At 38.9% G+C, this 22,011-nt stretch overlaps 1 protein-coding gene across 1 annotated transcript; it reads left to right on the top strand.

Moving 5' to 3' along the window:
- The first annotated feature begins 1,165 nt into the window (after window positions 1-1,165).
- Window positions 1,166-16,627, top strand: LOC124288308. Its single transcript, XM_046724819.1, has 11 exons — window positions 1,166-1,220; window positions 2,660-2,832; window positions 3,064-3,139; window positions 3,458-3,569; window positions 5,201-5,360; window positions 5,636-6,040; window positions 6,648-6,872; window positions 7,548-7,666; window positions 14,756-14,836; window positions 15,334-15,408; window positions 16,588-16,627. Exons 2-11 carry the CDS (start codon window positions 2,686-2,688, stop codon window positions 16,625-16,627), a joined length of 1,440 nt encoding a protein of 479 aa, XP_046580775.1. The 5' UTR covers window positions 1,166-1,220; window positions 2,660-2,685.
- The last annotated feature ends 5,384 nt before the right edge of the window (window positions 16,628-22,011 follow it).

Raw genomic sequence — 22,011 nt, forward strand, 5'->3', positions numbered from 1 at the left:
AGTATTGAGGGCTTGTCCAACCTTTTTAGCAAAAAGCCATGTGTAAGTCCGGACTTTTTCTTATAATGGTAGCTACGCCCCTGCTTTTGGCATTTTGCACAAGTAGGCTTTCGTTAGCAAAATTTGAAGTACAACAAAATGTGCCAATCATACTGTTGACTCCGCCTGTCTCCTGTGTGTGCAGCCAGTATATACACAGTTACTGTTACACAAGTTCAAATGACGCCACGCTACTCTGCAACATTGTGGATCCTATGTACACAATCGTCTAAAGTAGTCCCAAACTACGCATGACATATTTACGTAGTTTCAGTCATTTCACGTCTACATTTTCTATATTAGCATTAGCGATGAATATCAATATCAATCGAGTATTAAAATGAAGATGTAGCCAGTATATACACAGTTACTATTACACAAGTACGCTACTCTGCAACATTGTGGATCCTATATACAATTTCATGAATTTACGAAAGACTCTATAACTTTTCTTCAACCGGTGTATTTTAATATCGAATCGAAAGTCTTTTCTTAACCTTTTAGGTGCTCAGATAATTATATATATATTTATTATAAGTGCATATGGAAATCAATCTGTATATGATGTTAAAATACATTTATACGGCAGTAGACATGCACTACTATGTAGCGTACTTCAATAGTCTATGAAAAGTCAGTTTTGTTTTGGGATTTACTTATGATAGATGGCTTGTCACCAGGATCGCATATTTAACAAGAAATATTAAAATTATGAAAATATGATATTATTGTAAAAGATAAATGGCCGATATCTTATTGACGTTCCTAATACATGTTTTGATACTGTTATTCTCATCTGCCGATTTCTCCTTGACATAGATTGCATGTGGATTGAATAAATGGATTCTGCCATATATATTTTGAGTAGATCTACTATCGATCAAAATCGTCAAACGCTCTGTTGAAAATCTACCTCTTTCAGAATTTATAGCAGTGAATAAATTATTTGTACGGAACACTCTTTTTGATGAAATAGCCACTGAAAATATCTACTGGCTCTCACATATTCAAGTCTCCCGCGAAACAATGTTTGTAATCGCAGAAGATCGTCTGCGACCGAAGCACATCACGTGGGAGGCACATTGAACCAATCAAATTCAAATACATTACGTCACACGGTCACATGATGCAACTGTCACAATCCGTCGAACGAAGTCGTGTCAGGTCATCGATCGTTGTTGGTAAGAAATTAGGAATACTATTTTTTTCAGTTTTGATGGTTAATAATTATTTTGGGGACGTAAATATATGCCTTTAATGTTTAAATATATGTTATTATTATTCTTTTCTTCATCATATATTAAGACAAAACCTCGATAGTATTATGTTTTGAGCAGCGTATTTTAACACCGTGGGAACTTGTGGCACGTGACAAGTAGTCAATGCTCCCTGTTTGTAAACACAAACTGATTTTTGTGAAATGTTTGCAAATAAGCTGTGACAGCGCCTAATTGTTTACCAGTAGTGTAAATAGACACTTTTGAAGAAATGTGACTTGTTGGACGAACAAAATTTATTGTCCTTTAGAATCTTTCGTGCAAACCTTTTGCAACAGACGACCAAATTTGAATTTGCCGCGAAAGTGAACATGCCAAATTTGGGCAAGTCACACGTCGACTTTTCATATATTGTTACGCTGGGAAAGGTTTACACGACGCAATTCTTTCATAGTTTTTAATTAAAACGACAGTATCGGAATAATGAAACGGAACTGTCTGCATTTTCTTAAGACTTTCGAACATTTTCAGTCGTGTAAAATAAGTTTGGTTTGAACAATTAATGATAAATTTAAACTTCCCACTCCTCGAGCCCTTGTCATTAGAAGATAAAATTAGGGTGGGACAATTCATATTCTGAACCATAAACATGCTGCTATGTTCGTACAAAGGTTGTTTCATATTTAGTCTAAGAAGGTTCCCAAATCTTGTGATTAGATCTCATAGCAAAATGTCTTGTTTATATTAGCCTAAATTCTAGATGAGAATCCGAGGCAAAACATTTCGAAAGCCATGTCATACGTAAGACGAATGTTGTGTAGTCTAAGAAGTTATATCCCAAGATCCAGTTTGACATGATAAAATCAGTTTACCAATTCACCACCAAAATATCACATAATAAATGGTATTTTTGATAAATATTGTATCATTTCTTATTGTCTTAAAATAGAATGTGCATCACACTGTTGTTAGATCAGAAATAAACTGATTTGTTAGTTTTTAAAAGTGTATTTACTATTTAGTAATATTTAGCAGACTGAGGGAATTCAATATTATGTCTCCCAAAAGGTAGTTCCACCATGATGTTTTTTGTTTCTACAAGGTATGACAATTCTAATGACTGAGGTATGAGAAGACACATGTCATGCATGAACCTTAATTATCAACTGAAAGGTAGTAAATAGCCATGGACATCACCTGCTGATTACCTCAATGGAAAAGGTACAGATGTCAATCTATCACTAATACAGTTAGAAGTATTTATATAAAATATAAGTGAATCCATGAGTTTTTCTGCTGTTTTTCGTAATATATTGTAAAAAGTTTCCTTATGGTAGGGATCCTTTGAGTTTCATCCTTAACTTGGAAACAACACAAACACTGAAATGGTTTTCTAATTTCAGGTGTAGGGCAAACTGATTAGTACAACATGAGAATGAAAAGAGGTGCAAATTCTATGCGAGTCAGACGTCGCCAAAGTGATGCCAAATGGAGAGCTAGTGTTTCAAGTTGCTATGACACACTGAAGTTTGTCATCCCAGACAGTTGTAACCTACCAAGGAGAAAATTTTCAAAGGTAACTTGGAGAAATAATAGCTGTTTCAACAGCAGAAATTCTGGATGTTAATTAATATAATATGTTTCACTTATGACCACTCACCACCACATACTTGATTCAGCTTAAATAGATAACAGAGAAATCAGGAATTTCAAATAGCCAATTTTACAGAAAATATTCAGTCTAGATTAGACAAAACTATGCTCAAATCTGAGTTTATGCACTGGCGCTTTTTTCTCTTCTTTTCAGGCTCTAATTCTGCAAGAAACAGCAAAGCACATTAAGACACTGGAAGAAGCAGTGTCAACTCTCCTCACACAAGAAGGTATTTTTTACTAGAAATTACAAATTATTGGTACATCTCCTGTTTTGGAAATGTACAAGTACTAGTCAGAGCAGTGAACTGAATAGTTTTATAACTGGCACCAAAAATATTATATATATCTCAGTGGTCATAATTTTGACAAGATCTTGAGGCTTTCAAGTACCTTGCAAAAATAGATGTCCTCTGAGCAAGAGTATTTCTGCAGGTAATGGATCATTCCCAACTTTATTACCTGAACTATTTTAAAAACACTTTATGGTAATAAGTAAATAATAAGGTGGTACATATTGAAGACAAGATGATTTGGGTTGTTTTCAGCAAAGTTACTCAACAAGAGTGTACTTTGGAAGACTGGCAAGCAGTGGACTCCTGCAACCTTGGCACACATCAGAAAGGAGTTTGAGGAACAGCAGGGTCAACTATTTGAGCAGTAAGGCACCTGTAGGGGGAAGGCAACTTTATATGCAACCACTTTAAAGCCAAAGTGTCCTGATATAGATGTTAAGAAATAACTATATAGAGGTTTCTGGATTAACATACTTCCATTTTTGTCCTCACACTTTTCTCACCCCATGAAAGTCAGCCTGGGAATTTGACTGTTTGTCCGAAGTTAGAATCTAGAAAGAAATATGTTTTGGTTCAATTAATGTGGGTCATGAAAGCCTACACGGTAAAGAGTTTATTCTACTAATAAGAGAAGGTAGGACACAAATGTTTTGACAGAAAAAATTATAAATTAGGCCACTTGGCCTCAGTTATAATTGGGATTACACTTCCTCAGTAAATTACAGATTCTAGTACTTTTGTTGGGTTGGTAATTAGGTGCCTGACTCAAAAGGTGTGGTTTCGAATCCCAGATGGGACTCAACCCAACAAAAGTTCTAGATTCTGTACTTTACTGAGAAAGTGTAATCCCAATTATAACGTGTTACATTTGACCACTTTCTAAATGGCTTTGTGTATTCATGAACTTCAGTGTACAATGTTTTTCAAAATGCTGCATGCATGATAGCAGTGCATGTGGCTATTTATGTGTACAATTGGCATATATTAAGTCAAAACAATGTTTAATAGGTACAGGGAAGTATTTGTTTAGCTAGAGGACTGATAGCTTTGTTTTTGTAGAGAACAAGGTTTACTTAACTTTTTAAACACAGATTGGTTCTAGAGTAGGGAATGTTAACAAGTTTGTGTTAACAATAAAGTATCATGACAACAGTTTTTTTTCTAGATTCACTAAAGTAATCACAACACAAAAGTACATGGTATTTAACACCAACAAAGTTACTCTGGTATAGATTCCAAGTTCTTTTGATTAGAGGTATATTATTTCAGTTACCTATTTCAACTGGCAATCTGACATGATGTCTGAAACTGAATAAGTGGATACCACTGGCTTTCACAAAGCTTACTACAATACAGTTCTAACAACTATTTCTGTATGTATTAGCTTTGCTAGAGTTATAAACATCAGAAACTTAGGTTTGGACAGAGTGATCTTTAAGTATTCCCATCACCATTTTCCACAAAGTATTAAACTAAAGTATAATTTTGATATTCCAAATGTACATTAGACTATGTTCTTTGTAAAGATAGATTCTATATAGAAATTTACTCATTTAATTTTATTGACAAATAATGATCTTAAAAAAGCAATATATACAACAAGTATGAAAATTTTAGATATGTTTCCTAATAAAATTCCAGCTCAGTATGTTACTATATGAGTGCACACTTGTATATAGAGAGGTGTTCTTCAAAGCTCCCCTTGTATCGTAGACAGACTACTTGTTTTAATAAAAGAGGTTTACACTAAATCTAAATGTGCCTTCACAATACTACTTAAGTCCTCAAAACCCCATATCCCACAACCATATAATATAAGTGGAATAGCCATTGCATCCAAAAGCATTGCCCAAACTATTTTAACGGAGGGTTTATCAGTCTTTCTGGGAGTCCAAAATCTTCAAACTGAAACTTTTGCATATTGAACAAATATCGAGACTTTTGCTATTACATGTACTTGAATATCAACATTTAGCCTAATCCAAATTGCTGCAGATCAACACAAGGTCGTCGACGTTACAGTATGCTAGCAGACATAGAGGAACAAATTCTCCACATGTCCGTTGATCCAAGCAATGTTACTGTTATCTCCCTTGGTGGTGGAGTTCAAGACAAGGCCAGCAAGACAGGAAACAGCAAGGACAAGGGGAAAGAGGTGAATGTCCTTGTCTATAACAAAATGGAAATTTGGAAACAGAGTTTTCAGTCTTGTCAATGTAACTGAAATTTAATCATTCTGGTATCCGAATATAGAATCTCTCCTTCTTGTATTTCCTGCCTTCCTGCTTTTTGGATAAAGTTTGATATTTTAACAAGTTTCACCTATTACTTCCAAGTTAAAGTGTAAGCTTATGTTCCATAACTCATCACATGAGACTTTTAGTTGTGACTTGTTGGTTGAATATTTATGGGGACGTTTTTTATGTATAGGCTTGTGTCAGGAGAAAAGCTAAAATTTTGACAAAGGAATCAACCAAGGTGTACGAGGAGCCCCAGGCACATTCCACCCCCTGTCCAAAGAAGCAGAGGAAACATTCTCACTCTGTCAACATTCATGACTTCGAGACCCATGAAAATATCCCCGTCATTTGTGAAAGAGTCCCTAATGCAGACCTGCTTCCATCTATAGCTCTTCGTCCTGACTACAAGTATGACATGTCACACGATGTCCCTCTCAGTACTCCGAGTAAGCTGTGTTACCATGGGAATGAGGAGCTGTTTAGTCCTGTGGTTGAGTGTGGTTTCAACACTCCTGTCTACATGAACCCCAACCCCCACAGGGTAGACACCAAACCACAGATCACTTCACCTCGCTTCAGCAAGGTTACCAAACAGGTACGGATTATACATTTATAGATTCAAATGTGAGAATATGACACGGCATAAGAGGGAGGGATGGGTGGAGGTGTCACCAGCAAACTTATCACACCTACTAAATGTATGCTGGGTTGGCATGGACAAAGAATGACACACTTCTATTTTTACAAAATATAACAATTACAAAATATATTATTATTTAGGGACTGAACATTTATTTTAGGGAGGTGAGCAAAATATGAGGGTCACAAGACTGCAAATCTGTCTTATAATATATGAACTGTCCCTGATTGTATCAGAAAATACAAAGGCATCAATCACCGCTACATTTGTGTTAATATTCCCCAAAGCTGAACCTTCACAACTAGCCTGGGCCCGGTTCACAAAGCTCTCGTAGGGCTACGACTATTGTAAGCCAATGTTACAGTATAGGAGGTACGATAACTACGAGAATAGTTACGAGATCTTAGGCTTACAAGAGCTTTGTGAAACTGGGCCCAGAAGATGTCTTCCAAATTAAGTAATTATCCTAAGTTTTACAAAAGTCTTGGGAAAATGGCAAAGATTTTTGTCTCAGTTATCCATAAGCTTACTTTCATCTATAAATGTGGTTTCTATTTTCCAGCTTGAGTTCACCAGTGAGGATGATCCGACCCTGAGACCATCCTGTCACCACGACAAGATGAGTGAGATGACAAGTGTGTTTGGTTTCACGCCCATCAAGCTCCTGCCAGAGCCTGGCACCATGCCCTTCCGTCTCCCCCATGATCAAGTGACACAGGCAACACCCACCATTCAGGCAGCACAAGGCCTCACTCCAGCATTCCAGAGGAATTCATACCCACCTCAGGTATGGATGGATCTATACATTTTCAACCACCACTGTCTTACTTTAAACAGACTAACACCCACTTCAAGTCATGGGACAGAGTATCATTGCTTGGCATAAGTGGGGATATTTTGTGGTTTGTTGTTGTATGATAATTGGAGTTTGCAAGTGGCTTTTTATGCAAGCTTATTTTTTTTTGTGTGTTTTTATAATATGGTTTACAGTAACTTTGCAAATCAATCTTAGGAATGTTAATGGTCAACTAAAAGTTTGTAGCTCAATATTACATTATATAGTTGTTTTGCTCTAATAGATTTTGAAAATTAGCTGGAAGTGTTTATTTGTCTGACGTGGTATTGTGTTTGCAGTTGTCAGACTTGTTACAAGACATGTTCATTTTTATATAGAATTTATACAAAAATGTTTGTATTGATAATGTTCTAATCCTTCAAGGAGTACAACCAGTTTGACTAAAAACAACTTCATTTTACATATCAAATACCCAAAAAGGGGGAATGAATAGTAATAATTAGAAACATTCTGATTGTGTCTGTCAAGTCTGAAGTCTGATCTGAAAATTTAAAGAAAAAATACCTTATAGTCTTTTCTTGGATAGAATTCTTTCAGAACCTTGGTTTTGGGATGGCAAACAAGATGACCACCGATGTAATTAATTCATTTGTCTATCTTCGCCAGACTCCAAAGAGTGATGGTGACTGTCTGGAATCTGGAGATGAGGAAACCAAGAGCCTTCTGTGTTTCGAGACTTTTGAAATGGTTTCTGATGATGATGCTGGTGTGCCAGACTGGGAGAGGTATGTTGTACAATCTGCTCAGTCATCTAGCAGTGCTTAACTGCCTACCCATATCTCATGGGAACTGAACCCATTCCACAGTACGATAGGTTCAAGACCAACCACTGCAGGTCATAAGAGGCAATACAAATAAATGGGTGGTCAGATTAAGTGTCACGTCTGTTTTATCATTATTTTTGATAGGTGTCACTCTTAAAACAGGAACACATGAAATATTGCTGAATGAGGTGTTTATAACAAATGAACAAAGCATACCAGCAACCAAAATCAAAATGCCAATCAAATATCTTCTGTGTGTGTATATTTGCCCTTTATTTTTGACAAATTTATTGCATATGTGTAAGATATCATATCCGTAGAGTGACTAACATTTCAGATTATGTTTTTTATCTTATGAAAGAACAAGTATGACAAGTCTAATATTTAAGCATGAATTTGTGTAAATACTACAGTCCTAAATTAGTAACATTATTTAATGACTGTAGATCATGTTCATTTATTCCACAGAGTATAACATTTAAAAAAAAATTAGTGACATGAGTTCCCAGGTGTAAACTGTAAACAGGTAAATTCTAGGGCTGGGACAATTCACCAATGCATCGTGATACATTTAAGTTTGATACAGCTATCGTATCGTGGACTGGTGTATCGATACACAACTTTTTTTTCAAAACAGTATTATCTTAAACATGTTACAGTACTTATTTAAAGAAAAATATGCAAGTATGATGGAGTTACTTGTTTGTTTATTACAATAGTGTTATTGTTAAACACAAATACCTTGAAATAAATCATTTTGAATCTTGATACCGTGTCATTCTTTCAAGGTGTATGTATCGTGATATGTATCGCATCGCAGGTAAAATATCGGGATATGTAACTTATCGTTACATAGTGTATCGTCCCAGCCTTAGTAAATTCCTAATTTTTCCTTATCCTGACTCATGCTTAATTGCTTGTCTCTTACTTCTTGCGAATGATAGTGGAACACTTGAATCCCCTTTTGAAGCTCCTTTATAAAAAGCGGACGTAAAATCACTCACCCAGTGTTATCTCCCTTGTGACTCTTTTAGGCAGGAAACCATGTCACGTGTTTGGACATGCCCCTCACTCTCTCCTTCTTCGCCCTTGAGGACGGTTGTGAGAGTGCCTGGGCCCCCTATACGGCGTTATATCCTTTAAACCTTCAGGCCTTGCTACTAAATTAGCTGTTTAAGGTTTTAGGATTGATATACCAACAATATGGTTTGAAATTTGATCAAAATTATCTGTATTAGTTAACGTTGTTGACATGTGTTTTCATCATGGTGATTTTTTATGAAATCTTGCAGTCGTTGTAGACTCCGATTGTCATTTGCTGATCCACATTTAATATGTCCTAATTGTATTTCTCCATGTTCTTCCAGCTTTCGCTGTCAGTTTTGTCAGCATTTAATTGAAGTTCAATTTAATAATTATTTATATTCCATTTTTAGGCGTGCCAAGGACAGGAGTAGACGACTTTCTCAAGTCATGTCTAAACCAAATGATTGCGTTAATAACCGTTTGTTGTTGCCTACTGACATTCACCATTCTAGTAGTTTACCGGCTGCGTCTACGGAGCAGGTCGCTGTGTCTGATGGCAGCTCCGGCTCTAAGAAGAGGTCATCTACTTCAACGATAGCATCATCGCAGTCGAAGAAGACGAGGGCATCGTCTTCCCAGAAGAAGTCGTCTACTAAGACTCCAGCGAAGTCTTCTCATGGGGCAGCACTTCAGACGAGGTCGTTTGCTACTGAGATCATCCCAGCAGATGAAGTAGACGTCTATGATGAGCCTCCCATCCTCATCCCTGAAGTGCCAGTGAGGAAGAAGACGAGGTCTTCATCTACGGCAACAGCAGCAGTCTTCACAACGCAGACATCAGATAGAGATGGCAGTTCGTCACAAGTACCGCAGTCCGGGGGAGAAGCCTCGACACTCGACACAGTGCGTCACAGTGCAGCTACAGCAGCAGCAGCATTGTTGCAGAATTTCAACCCTGGGGTCTTCATGTAGCAGTTTACGCAGCAGATGATGGACCTGATGGAGCAAAGATTCGCACAAGAGAAAGCAGCGACAGAGGCCCCGTCTACATCGAAAGCAGTCAGCAGATCACAGCCCACTGATGACAGCAGTCTGCACAAGAGCACTCACAGGCATGCTCGAGTGCACTCACGGAAGCATGTGTGAAGACACTCACAAAGGAGGAAGCATCCGCAAACTCTAAAGAGGATAATGAAGCGTTTACATACAAGATGTACAACGACAACTTTGACACACTTACTCTTCCACCCATCGATCCGGTCGCAGATGTACCAGGGAATCTCAGCACAGCTTTCAAGAAGGCAACGAAATTCCAGAGTCAGAGCGTCCCACCATTCAACGCTAAGAAGTTCTCTCTTCACCATATGGAACCCTTTATGAAGGCCCCAGAAATAGACGAGAATTACAAGATCATCAACGACTCCTGAGCCAGGACTTACAAAGTTGAAGACAAGAAGTTGGCACAACTAGACACAACTACCAGACGTACCTTCTTTGGACTAGCCAGGTCAAGAGCTATCAATGAAACTCTCATCGCCAAGTTTAGAAACTCGACCTTGGAAGAAGATAGAATGATCTACTCAGCATTACTAACACAGAAGAAAGATCATCAGTTCATGTCTGAACATCTGGCCTCTACATCAGCAGGATTGACACTATTAAGAAGACATGGACTACTGTCTTCTTGTAGGTGGAGTGAACGCTTCACCAAGTCACTATACAGAGCTCCGTGGTCAGCATCATCTATCTTCGCAGGGGAAATTGAGGACGTGGCCAAGGAAGTAACCAAAGAATCAAGGGAGGTAATGATGATCAAGTCCATCGACACACTAGCTAGTGTTATCCGTCAGACCTCACAACGCTATTCCGGAAAGTCGAAGTTCACAGGAATACAAATAGCCAAAGAAAAGAAATACGGCAACACCAGAGGAGGCAAGGATTCTTTTCGTCGCCCAACTGGAGCATCCAGAGGTAACCCCAGAAGAGGCAGGGCATCCAGAGGTACCAGAAACTTTAGACGCTGAAGGACGGGTTCGGAACGACTGGAGTCTTCCATCCTCAGCCGTTCCCATACAACCTTCAACAGTTGGTGGACGTCTACAACGCTACTGGAAGAATTGGGGAATTCTTCAGGACGACTACGTATCCCAGATCCTACGCAGAGGATACAAGATACAACTAAAAGCAGTACCACCATTGACAAGCAACTCTCTGGGCCACAACTATGCCGCCGACCAGAGGGAGAACTTACTCGACGCCATCACAACTCTACTCGAGAAGGAGGCGATCGAAGAAATAAAACAGGAATTCATCACACCCGGGTTTTACTCTCCAATCTTCTTAGTACCAAAGGAAAATTCCAAGGAAAAGTTCCGACTTATATACAACGTGAGGATATTCAACCAAGATTATCTATGCAGCCCCGCAAAGTTCAGAATGATACATTTGCCTCAACTGCGACAACTCATATGTCCATTAGACTACCTCGCAAGCATAGATCTACAGGATGCGTATCTTCACATCCCGATACATCTGGACTCGAGGAAATATCTACGATTCTTTTTCAACGGACGTCACTTCCAATGGAAGGTGCTACCATTTGGAATATCGTCGGCCCCCTGGTTGTTTACTCGAGTGACAAAGCCAATCATCGCCTATCTACATCATCGAGGTCTACGCAGTGCGTTTTCCCTGGACGACGGGATTCAAGCACATCAAGATCCCAGTCAACTCAGACTGCAATTAGACTTCACGATCAGGCTACATACACAACTAGGATGGCTAGTAAATCTCCTCAAATCGGAACTACAACCCACACAGGATCTGCAATTCCTAGGAATACGATTCATCACATCGCAGTATCGCATAGTCATCCCAGAGGAGCGTTGGGTCAAGTTACAACAGATGATATCTCAAGCACTACTCTCTCCGTTACCACTACGAAATAGGCAGAGCCTACTCGGTCTCCTCACGTCAGCACAAGACATGACACGCAGAGGAAGACTACAACTGCGCCCACTACAAGTGTTTGTGAACGCTCATCTAGACAGTTCGGACTACCGGATGGATTGAAACCATATCTCCTATGGTGGACACGAAGGTCGAATGTTTGCGGAGGAACCTACTTATCAGAGCCGGAGTACAACACTCATCTCTATGTAGATGCATCACTCCAAGGATGGGGAGCCCACCTCGACAACAAAGTGGCAGCAGGAAAATGGTCAAGCCAGGAGCAAAGTCTACACATCAACATGCTCGAGATGAAAGCAGTCATAAAAGCCTTACTACACTGGTCCAGCATACTAAGGACCGCACAACTGATGATCCACACAGACAACTCCACAGTGGCGTTCTACATCAACAAACAAGGATCAACAAGATCAAGGAATCTACTAGATCTCAGCTTTCATCTGTTCAGCATAACAGACAACTTGAACATCGACGGGAAAGCATGTCACATTCCCGCAGCCAAGAATGTGATAGCAGACGCCCTATCTCGGCAAACACAACCATCCCAGACGGAATGGATGTTACACCCAGAAGCATTCAGATGCATCATACAAAAGATAGGATCTCCACTAATAGACATGTTTGCTACAAGGTTCAACAAACAAATACCAACATTCGTCTCTCCGATTCCGGATCCACAAGCATGGGCAACAGATGCTCTAAGCATCCCATGGGAAGGAATAAACGCATATGCGTTTCCACCTCCAACTCTAATACCGCAGGTATTGCAGAAAATCAAGCAGACAAAGAACCTGCAACTGATTTTGGTCGAGCCCTACAGGCCAGCGAGGGTATGGTTTCCCATCCACATTCAAGAACTCGAATCCAACTCTACAACTTCCACAGTGGCGAACCTACTAATTCATCCAAGACACCAAGCAAGCACACACGGCAACCCAACAGTATTCCAGCTACACGCATGGAACGTATTAAAACTTGCTTGAAGAAAAGAGGATACTCCGCCAGAGCAGCGAACGCAGTGACACTAGCTCTACGTAGATCAACTCGCAGCTTGTACGACGACAAGTGGCAGAGTTTTGAGAAATACGCCTTAAAGAAGGGTTTCACGGCAATGGAAGCTACACATCCACAAGTGGGGGAATATCTTTGTCATCTAAGACAAACAAGACAGTTAAAAGGTTCAACACTATCTACATACCTAGCGGCCCTCAGTACAGTTATCACTACTACGCTCCTTTAAGTTGGAAGACCAACAAAAGAAATTCAAAGCACCTGCTTGGGATCTCAACGTAGTTTTACAGCATCTCACCAGTGATGCTTATGAACCACTAGGAAGGACATCCTATGAGTTTTTAACACATGAAACTCTGTTCCTGGTCGCCTTGGCAACAGTTGCTCGGATGTCAGAAATACATGCTCTAGACTTTGAACGAATACGATTTGATGCACATCACAACATCATACATCTGGGATTGAGATGGGACTTCATAGCAAAGAACCAATTGCCCGGTCAACCAGACAGGCAATTCCACATCCCAGCACTTTCGTCAGTCCTTGGACCACAGGATACTCAGGATCTATCCTTATGTCCAGTCAGAGCATTACAAATCTACCTACAAAGGTATAAGATAAGGAGACGAAAATTCAAGCGCCTTTTCACCCCTTTATCTACGGAGACACCTACAGAAGTCTCACGTACAACAATATCAATATGGATGAGAGCCGTCATATTAAAAGCCTATAAAGCAGCAGGACTTGAGCCACCATGAGCCTCTAATCCTCATGAAGTAAGAGCACTGGTGTCGACTCTTGCTCTACATGGAAATTACTCAATCTCAACAATAATGGAAGGCTGCTATTGGAAGTCGGAGACGGTGTTTGCCAACCACTACCTCAGAGACATTGCTACCGAGGATGTCCCTGGTATCCACCAGTTTGGGCCTCTTGTTGTAGCACAACAATTGACGGTTCCTCAAAGACGCTGAGATGAATCTCACCCTTTATCACATGACTTGTAAAAAGCTGACACTCAGAGAGTTGAAGCTTAGAGTCCGTGCGCACGTCTAAAGATAGGCTAGCATGAGTGACAGACCCTATACTTGTAAGAACTTACTCGTATATGAAGAAGGGTCACTTCTCCATTGATGCGGAAATCAATCATGGAGTCGTATAAATCCACTTTTACTGTCAGGAGAAGCGGTTCCAGAAAATCTGACATATTGTGGTCCCCCCAAACTCATCAGAGGAAGCTGGAAGGAAGGATCAGTATATACTTTAAGAAGTTCCCTAGGGGGTTATACAGGACGTAAATCAGCATAGAATCCAGAGTGGCTTGACCCACCACCGATTCCGTTTGATTCTACAAGCAATTAAGCATGAGTCAGGATAGGGAAAATATGTAATTTTTAGATTAAAATTGATATTTTATACTTATCCTGACTCATGCTTAATTGCTTGTCTCTTTCTTCTTGCGAATGATAGTGGAACACTTGAATCCCCTTTTGAAGCTCCCTTAAAAAAGCGGACGTAAAATCACTCACCCAGTGTTATCTCCCTTGTGACTCTTTTAGGCGGGAAACCGTGTTTGGACATGCCCCTCACTCTCTCCTGATTATGCGCTCGACACCTGGATTACAGGGAATCCAGAGTGCCATGAGGGGAGGTTGGGAGGGCTTACCTCATGAGTCAGGATAAGTATAAAATATCAATTTTAATCTAAAAATTACATTTTAATTTTACAATACATTCCCTTTCTTAGATTGTTAATGTATGATTAATGTCACTGATCAGAGTACCCTAAACTATGAATTTTCTTTGTCTGCTTGCTGTAATTTGGCGGGAGGGAATTCTATAATTTCATCAGCTTTTGATAAAACATTCTTTTATATCTTTTCCCCCCAAAACATTAGAATCTTCAGGACATTTTGGATGACAGTCTGTATTCTAGAAAACAAACTGATATAATGTCATCCCTTACCTTTATGAATGGGAGTGAATTATATAACAACACTATGGGAACTTCATAACATTGATGATATTTTTTGTTTGCTTTAGGACACCTGATAAGATCAAACATTGTGAACAAACATCTCCTGTGGAAGAAGGGGGTAAAAAGGACCAGTGCAAGAGAAAGATGTGAGTTCCTGTATACTGTTCTGTAGAAAGATCCATGTCATCACACACATAACTTCCATGAAGGAATACCATATTTCTTTTGGGGAGAAATGATTCAGATTTTCAGACTCTGATAAAGGTGCAAAATTTAAATAACATGGTGTGATCTTATCTGGAAAAGTATTATTGAAAGTTTTATTTTAGTGTATTTTAAGAAAATATTGATTTGATTGGGTTTTTCTATATTTCAAGTTCAAAATATTTCTGTGTTTTGCACAGTTTAGTAAATGAATGAGTGAGTTGCTTGTTACAAGAAGAGTTTATTCTCTGGGCGAGACCATTGAATACTGGTATTGTGCTGACAAAGCTAGAAACATAGTCGAGATGTTAAAAAATAATCAAGGTGAACAAGTGTTCAAATTTAATACTTCAGGCATGCCTTAGACAATGGGACCATCTGTGCTCTCTGTGTATGATAGTGACATTATACATTGATGATTATATTCTATATGTTGCAGTGCTTTTGGCAAAGGGACAAACAAGACGAGGAAATCCAGAGACAGGATTCCAAAGTGTAGGAAGAACCTAGAGAAGTAAGCATCTGGTGTCCCTTTGTGAATATAATTAGTTCTAGATGTAATGATGTGGGAATCAAGTCTGACTTTGATGAAGATGCATCAGTGTATCACTCAGACTTGCAGTACTGTTTGTCTGTTAGGAGGTGTCATGTCATGCATTTTTTTCTATATTACAACGACATCCTTCAGTTGATTTATCTACTTACTACATTTCTTGCATGGACAAGATTTTATGATTCTTCATGGTGGTTTAGTTAGGCAAATGTGCAGATCAAAAATGAATCATAATATGCTACTTAAAAAAACACATTCTTTAATGGGACTTCGCCTACTAGTCCTAAGTCAGAGTCAAGTAAAATACTGTTCATTTTATTAAGCTAAGATAATAATAGTTTTGTTGAAAGAATAACACAAACATTTACTGAAAATGACATATTGATAATTCTTCAGGCTTATAACTATAGAGTTTTGGGCATAGCTTGTATTTGTCAAACATATATAACAAGATCTGGCCCTGATAGTCAATGTAATCATATAACACTAAGATGTGCAGCAAGTTATTCTAATCCCTCTAAAACTACCAGATGATTCCAGTAATTCTGTCATGAAAATTTGTTAGTAAAGAGTATTTCAAATCATTTTATTTCAATTGGAAATATTGGTTTCCACTTTTAACAATTCCAGATGAGGTAGTGAGTCTGATTCTATTTTTCTAACTGACGAAGTATTTAGTTGACATTATGCGTACTTATAGTCTGTTTGCGGTGAAAATGTACCGATGAATTCTTTAAACAAAAAAGTAAATCAAATAACGTGAAATTAAGATTGCGAACCCCATGAGTTTACCTTGCCAATTACACATTTAAATCTGAGAATTTTATTCAAGGGCATAAGTGAAGCAGCTGGAACAGTGAAACAAATGCACATGCGGTATGTGATGAGCGTTAACTTAGACCAACCATACTTGTTCTCGGTGTTTCATTTAATGTGCATACCCCGCTGTAATACAAACCAATAATAGCTATGAACCTATGATCATTTGATCAACTTTTATCTTAAGTTGAATAAAATTCTGAGATGTAAATATTCAATTGGCAAGGTAAAATTATGAGAATTCACAATCTTAATTTCACTTTATTCAATTTACTTTTTTGTTTAAAGTGAAATTCATCGGTACGTTTTCACTGCAAACAGACTATATGAAACCTTTAATAAATTAATCCTAAACAACTAGACAATGCTAACATTAAAAAAAGAGGCAGCCAAGCATAACAGTGACAGTGCATTATTGAATCACTCCACTGCAGGTATTTCTTGTTCTATCGGCAAGTGGCCGAGATGCTGCAACAACACATGAGTCGGACTGAAATTGCCTCGCCATCAGTTGCTATCACAGTCTCCCAGATGTGGAACGATATGTCCAGTGATGACAAGGAAACCCTTGCTACCCTGGCTGCTTTGGAAGGGAGTCAGGATTCCAATTCCAGCTCAGGGCTTAGTGATGATTTACAAGAGCTTGATGTCAAACCACTAGACTCTTCACATTTCATTGATGGTACTATTCTCTTACACGCACATATGTACTACCTTTTGCCACACATGTAGCTGGAAAATGGCTGAGTGTGTCATTAAACAAGACACACACAAATGCTATCTTTAATTCTCACCTTGATTTCTGAAAATAAGTATTGCTTTCTTACCAAGTTTCTTTGACGAGGAAAAGGTTAACATTTGGACAACCAAAGACTGAGATTTAACTATTTCTGTCTTGGTCAAAGGAAGTTTCTATGTCTGGTGTGGGTGGCTTTGTGGTTGTTTCATTTTTCACCAAAACCAAAAACACAGTTAGCTAAGTACACTTCAAACTAGCTGTACTACTACATGCCTAACCCTATGATTAGTTTTATTACGAAAGAGTAATGAATGCATTTTGTGAACACCTTCAGATATGTTTACTATGAGGAGATAAATTCTGTAATTCTTAAATGGCTTGTATTCAAATCATTTACAAGTAAAATATTGTAAATCATGTTTCATAAAGATAGACAGGTTATTGGACATGCTGAATTTGACGTTGCAGCTTCAAAGATTGGGATTTTCAAGAGGAATCTCCAAGATGTGCCAAATGTCCAAATATACTAGGCACATAAAGAAACTGTGCATACAAAAATTTAAAATCTAAATTTATCAAACCTGTGTAGACACATAAGGATTTAAACTCAGAGATTAGTGACATGTATCCAACATGCATGCACGTGCCACGTTCCGTGACGTCAGTGGGTTCGTCCTTGAGACGTGCAATACGTTGTTGCACGTGCATTCCGGGAAAGAGAAACAGAGCAAATGAATGCCACACAATACTGTCACTTGGAAAGCTCAACCCCTGCCCTTGCGATCGTTCAAAAAAATTAAACGGCTATTGAAACGCATAGCATGCCAAGGCTCACGTCTGCACAACGTCATGAGGCCATTGGGATGGTCCGTGGGGGAATGTCTCAACGACAAGTGGCTGCACATTTCCACTGCCACCGAACACCATTTCTGCACTGGTGAGACGCTACCAGAACACAAATGACGTCATCGATCGGCCACGTTCTGGACGTCCACGTGTAACAACGCCAAGACAGGACATATGGATAAGGGTGACCCATCTTCGCCACAGGTTTCAGACTGCAGTGATGACTGCCTGAACCATCCCAGGACTTCGCCGTATCCACCCCAACACAGTTCGACAACGTGTACGTCATCACGGGATCAGACCACGACGTCCCGCCATACGGCCTATCCTGACACAACGTCATCGACAAGCTCGCCGAATGTGGTGCCGAAATCATGTCCGCAGACCCTTGTTTTGGTGGAGAAATGTTGTTTTTACAGATGAGTCCAGGTTTAACATTTCCCATAGTGATGGACGTCAACGTGCCTATAGACGCGTGGGAGAACGTTATGCACAGGCCTGTGTCTTGGAGAGGAATCGCTTTGGTGGTGGTTCCTTGATGATTTGGGGTGGAATAACAGCACGCCAAAGAACTCCTTTGGTGATTGTTCAGGGCAACTTAACTGGTGTGGGCTACAGGGATCAGATTCTTCGACCTGTGGCAATTCCTTTTTCTGCAACGTCATGGCCCTGGGTTAACATTCCAACAGGACAATGCCCGCCCTCATACGGCAAGGGTTGCTATGGATTTCTTGCAACACCACAACGTTGACTTACTGCCTTGGCCTGCAAATTCACCGGATCTCTCCCCGATAGAGCATGTTTGGGACGAGATGGATCGACATCTACGCCGTCTTCCTCATCCGCCAGATAACGTCCTTGACCTTGCAACAGAACTTGAGAGAATCTGGCGTGACATCCCACAAGCCTTCCTTGCACGTTTGATAGGCTCTATGCGTCGTCGATGCACTGCTGTTCTCAATGCCGATGGTGGACATACCTGTTATTGAGCTTGTGACATGGTCGTTTGACCCCTGTCCCGCTTGTGGACTCGTGACGTCATTGTGATTGACTTTTCAATTGAAATTCTCCCGACTTGTTATGGTCTCATGATCCCTCCATTAAAGTTTATATGTACCTTTGACATTGTTATCGTACTTATCAACTGGGATAATATTTTGACAATGCACAGTTTCTTTATGTGGCTAGTATACCACAAGCAACAACTATTCGGGCTCTGAGAGTTCACAGATAGTGCCGAACATCACCAACATCATCAAGAAGGACGTCCTCCTCAGCTCCAGTCAGTCACCCACAGCTGTAACAGCTTACACCCAGAGATGAAGCTTACTCACATAATGTTTTAGTTGTAATGTGAATCAGCTTTTATATAATGATGTTACAATCGTGTGAAGTAGATTGGTTTATAATCTGTTAACCTTTCTTTGTGAGGGAGTTTGGGTGCCAGAACAAGCCTCTGTGTTTATCAGTTTGCAGACAAGAAGGAAATGGCCATGGTATAGCGGTTATTGGAAGAAAATGTTTCAGAATGGAATACGATCATGGCAAATAGTGTAAAAGGTGCTGTACTGGTCTTAGAAAAGTAATGGCATTTTAATTTTAGTTGGCCTGAAATAGTAATAAAGACTATTTATAATGAGACTAAAGACTGGATAATAGTATTTTTATACCATCTATCACTGATGGGAAAATTAATTTAAAAAATCAGACTTTGTCCATTTTCTGTGTTGCAATTACAATTACAATAATATGTTATTTTGTTTTGATTTCGATGGGTATCATGTCATGGAATACTGGCATAATATGCTGGGTATTTTTCATGTTGATATTGCAGGAACTATAAAAAGGTATCAAACTTTCTAGTACTGTATCTAACAATATAAGATATATGAACAGAAATGTAGTGCTTGTAATCTGCAATAGACATTATGGTTTTCTTGAGTGATTGATCATTATTCATAAGAGGAGAAATAATCATGAATAATGGCATTTCACTTTGAGAAAATCTTGCCTGTGAACCTGTATGTATGGAGACTGAAATACAATGAACACTTTTCAGTGTTTTCATAAACAAATAGTGCTTTGGAGTAGATTATGCAAGTTTAAGTAATTTTAATTGTTCATATTGCCAATCTCCACTAAATACATATGATAACTGACACCATCTGTTTGTATATTCACTAGAATCAGCAGACATTTGACTAGACACCAACCCGGTACCCTGTTATCTTATTATTTTTGGGGGGTAATGGATGAGACATTGAGTTGTTAAGCTGACACTGGTGTCATACTGTTATTGTTGATGCTTGTTACCATAGTTACGATGCTGGGCCAAAGTATCCTCTGATAATTCCGAATAATGGTATATTGGCATGGTATAACCAAGTGTGAGATGGTGTTTTCGGATTATCTTGGATACATTTGGTCAGCATTATTGTTCCTATTTATTGACGTGAAGAAAGGGTACTCCGTTTCTGAATGTTTGTTGTCGCTCCTGAAGGGTGCTAGAGGACTACTGCACATGGCACCATGGAGAATATAACATTTAGAAGAAGATGAAAATGCTTTTGATGTTTGAAAGATCATCAGCAGGGACCTAAAACTAAGACATTAAAATCATTGTCTAAATAGCCTGCATGTACACAATGAAGGAGGACATTGGATATATAATTTGTCAGTAATCTGCACCAATGACTAAAGATGCTGAATAAATGAAACCGGTGTTAGTTTGGTGTGAGTGTCCTCCTTTGCGAGAATGAAGCAGGTTTTGTTTCAGTGCTAAGGTTGTCCTTGAGAACACGTAAGCAGTAATTGTTTCAGTGCTAGGGTCGTCCTTAGGGAGAATGAAGTGGATGTTGCTCAGGTGCTCAGATCCTCTTTATGGAGACTGAAGCAGGTGTTGTTACGTTCCAGTCCTCCATGGGGAGACCTGGAGCAGATGTTGTTGTTATGATCAGGTCCTCTAGATGGAGACTGATGTGAGTGTTGTTATGCTAAGATCTTCCTCAGGGACTGGAGCGAATGTTGTTATGCTAAGGTCCTCTAGACGGAGACCGAGGCAGGTATTGTTGTGAGTGCCCTCCTTAGGAGGATTTGAAATGGGTGTTATGCTAGCTTGTTGGATTATCTCATTAAAAAGTTAACATTTACCTTTCTCTCATAATTTTTGCAAATGCATATGACTTTCTTTTCTCTGTATCAGCAATAGAATTAAATTACTCAAAGACAGGGATGAGAATTTTCCGCAGATCTATGGATTTGCTCACTGGGGTGATTCTTGTGAATCGTCTGAGGAGAAACACCCCCGGGTCATTTTCCTCTGTTTCACTCATACCCATTCTCATCCCTGAAAGAAAGAAAAGTGAAAAGATTTGACCATTCATTACTTTACTGGTTGTTTCTGTTTCACAGTAAACTAGATTAATATTTGAATCTGGGGATCGCTAAATATTCTTCTTACTTTAGTGTAATCTAGAGTAAAATATGTATGACATAACTTTGATTATTTCTCATGATATGTGAATGAAATTTTGTTGAATATGTTTTCTTCTACAAATCTCTTAATTTTATTTTACAATTCTGCATTGAGTAGTAGTAGAAGATGTTGGGTCAGTATGTTTATACATATTCATGTGAGAGTATGTTCATTGTCTTATTTTAGTGTCTTTGAGAAAGAACGTGTCAGTTGCTAGCAAACAAATTTGTCAGTTTGATATATCATTTGATTCAAGTAGAATGCAAGTTCCATATCTATTTGAAATGGCTTTGATTTTGGTCTTGAATGGCCTTTTTCTCAAATTTGATATATGATATATGAATGTTAAAATTATGTGTATTGAAATGTTGAATGTTAAATTCACATTGAAATGGTTTAATAAAGGTTTGAAATGAGATGCTGTGTTGTAAATAGACATGCCAATCATGAGTCACTGACTCATGGGAAATCAGTAACACTTGCTGATGAACGATAATAGGTCAAACATGCTCGTAAATCATATTCATGGACTGTAATGTAAAAAAACATGACTGAGACTAAAATACGTCAATAAAATAAATTGTTTCATGTTAGTACAAACCGGAAACTGAACCCTGGCATTGTTTAACCTTTGTATGTGTGGACATATTCACCCCTTGTTACTTCAGTGCAGATTCGTCACATG

This window comes from Haliotis rubra, unplaced genomic scaffold (genome assembly GCF_003918875.1).
Source record: "Haliotis rubra isolate DU_JTF1 unplaced genomic scaffold, ASM391887v1 Scf415, whole genome shotgun sequence".
NCBI classification, from domain to species: Eukaryota; Metazoa; Mollusca; class Gastropoda; order Lepetellida; family Haliotidae; genus Haliotis; species Haliotis rubra.

Bases quoted from the DNA above. Each gene is read 5' to 3' on its own strand.
- LOC124288308 (XM_046724819.1), top strand. From the start codon at position 2,686: ATGAGAATGAAAAGAGGTGCAAATTCTATGCGAGTCAGACGTCGCCAA. The intron at 2,833-3,063 runs GTAACTTGGAGA...TCTTCTTTTCAG, and splicing joins CAAGGAGAAAATTTTCAAAG to GCTCTAATTCTGCAAGAAAC. The intron at 3,570-5,200 runs GTAAGGCACCTG...AAATTGCTGCAG, and splicing joins CAGGGTCAACTATTTGAGCA to ATCAACACAAGGTCGTCGAC.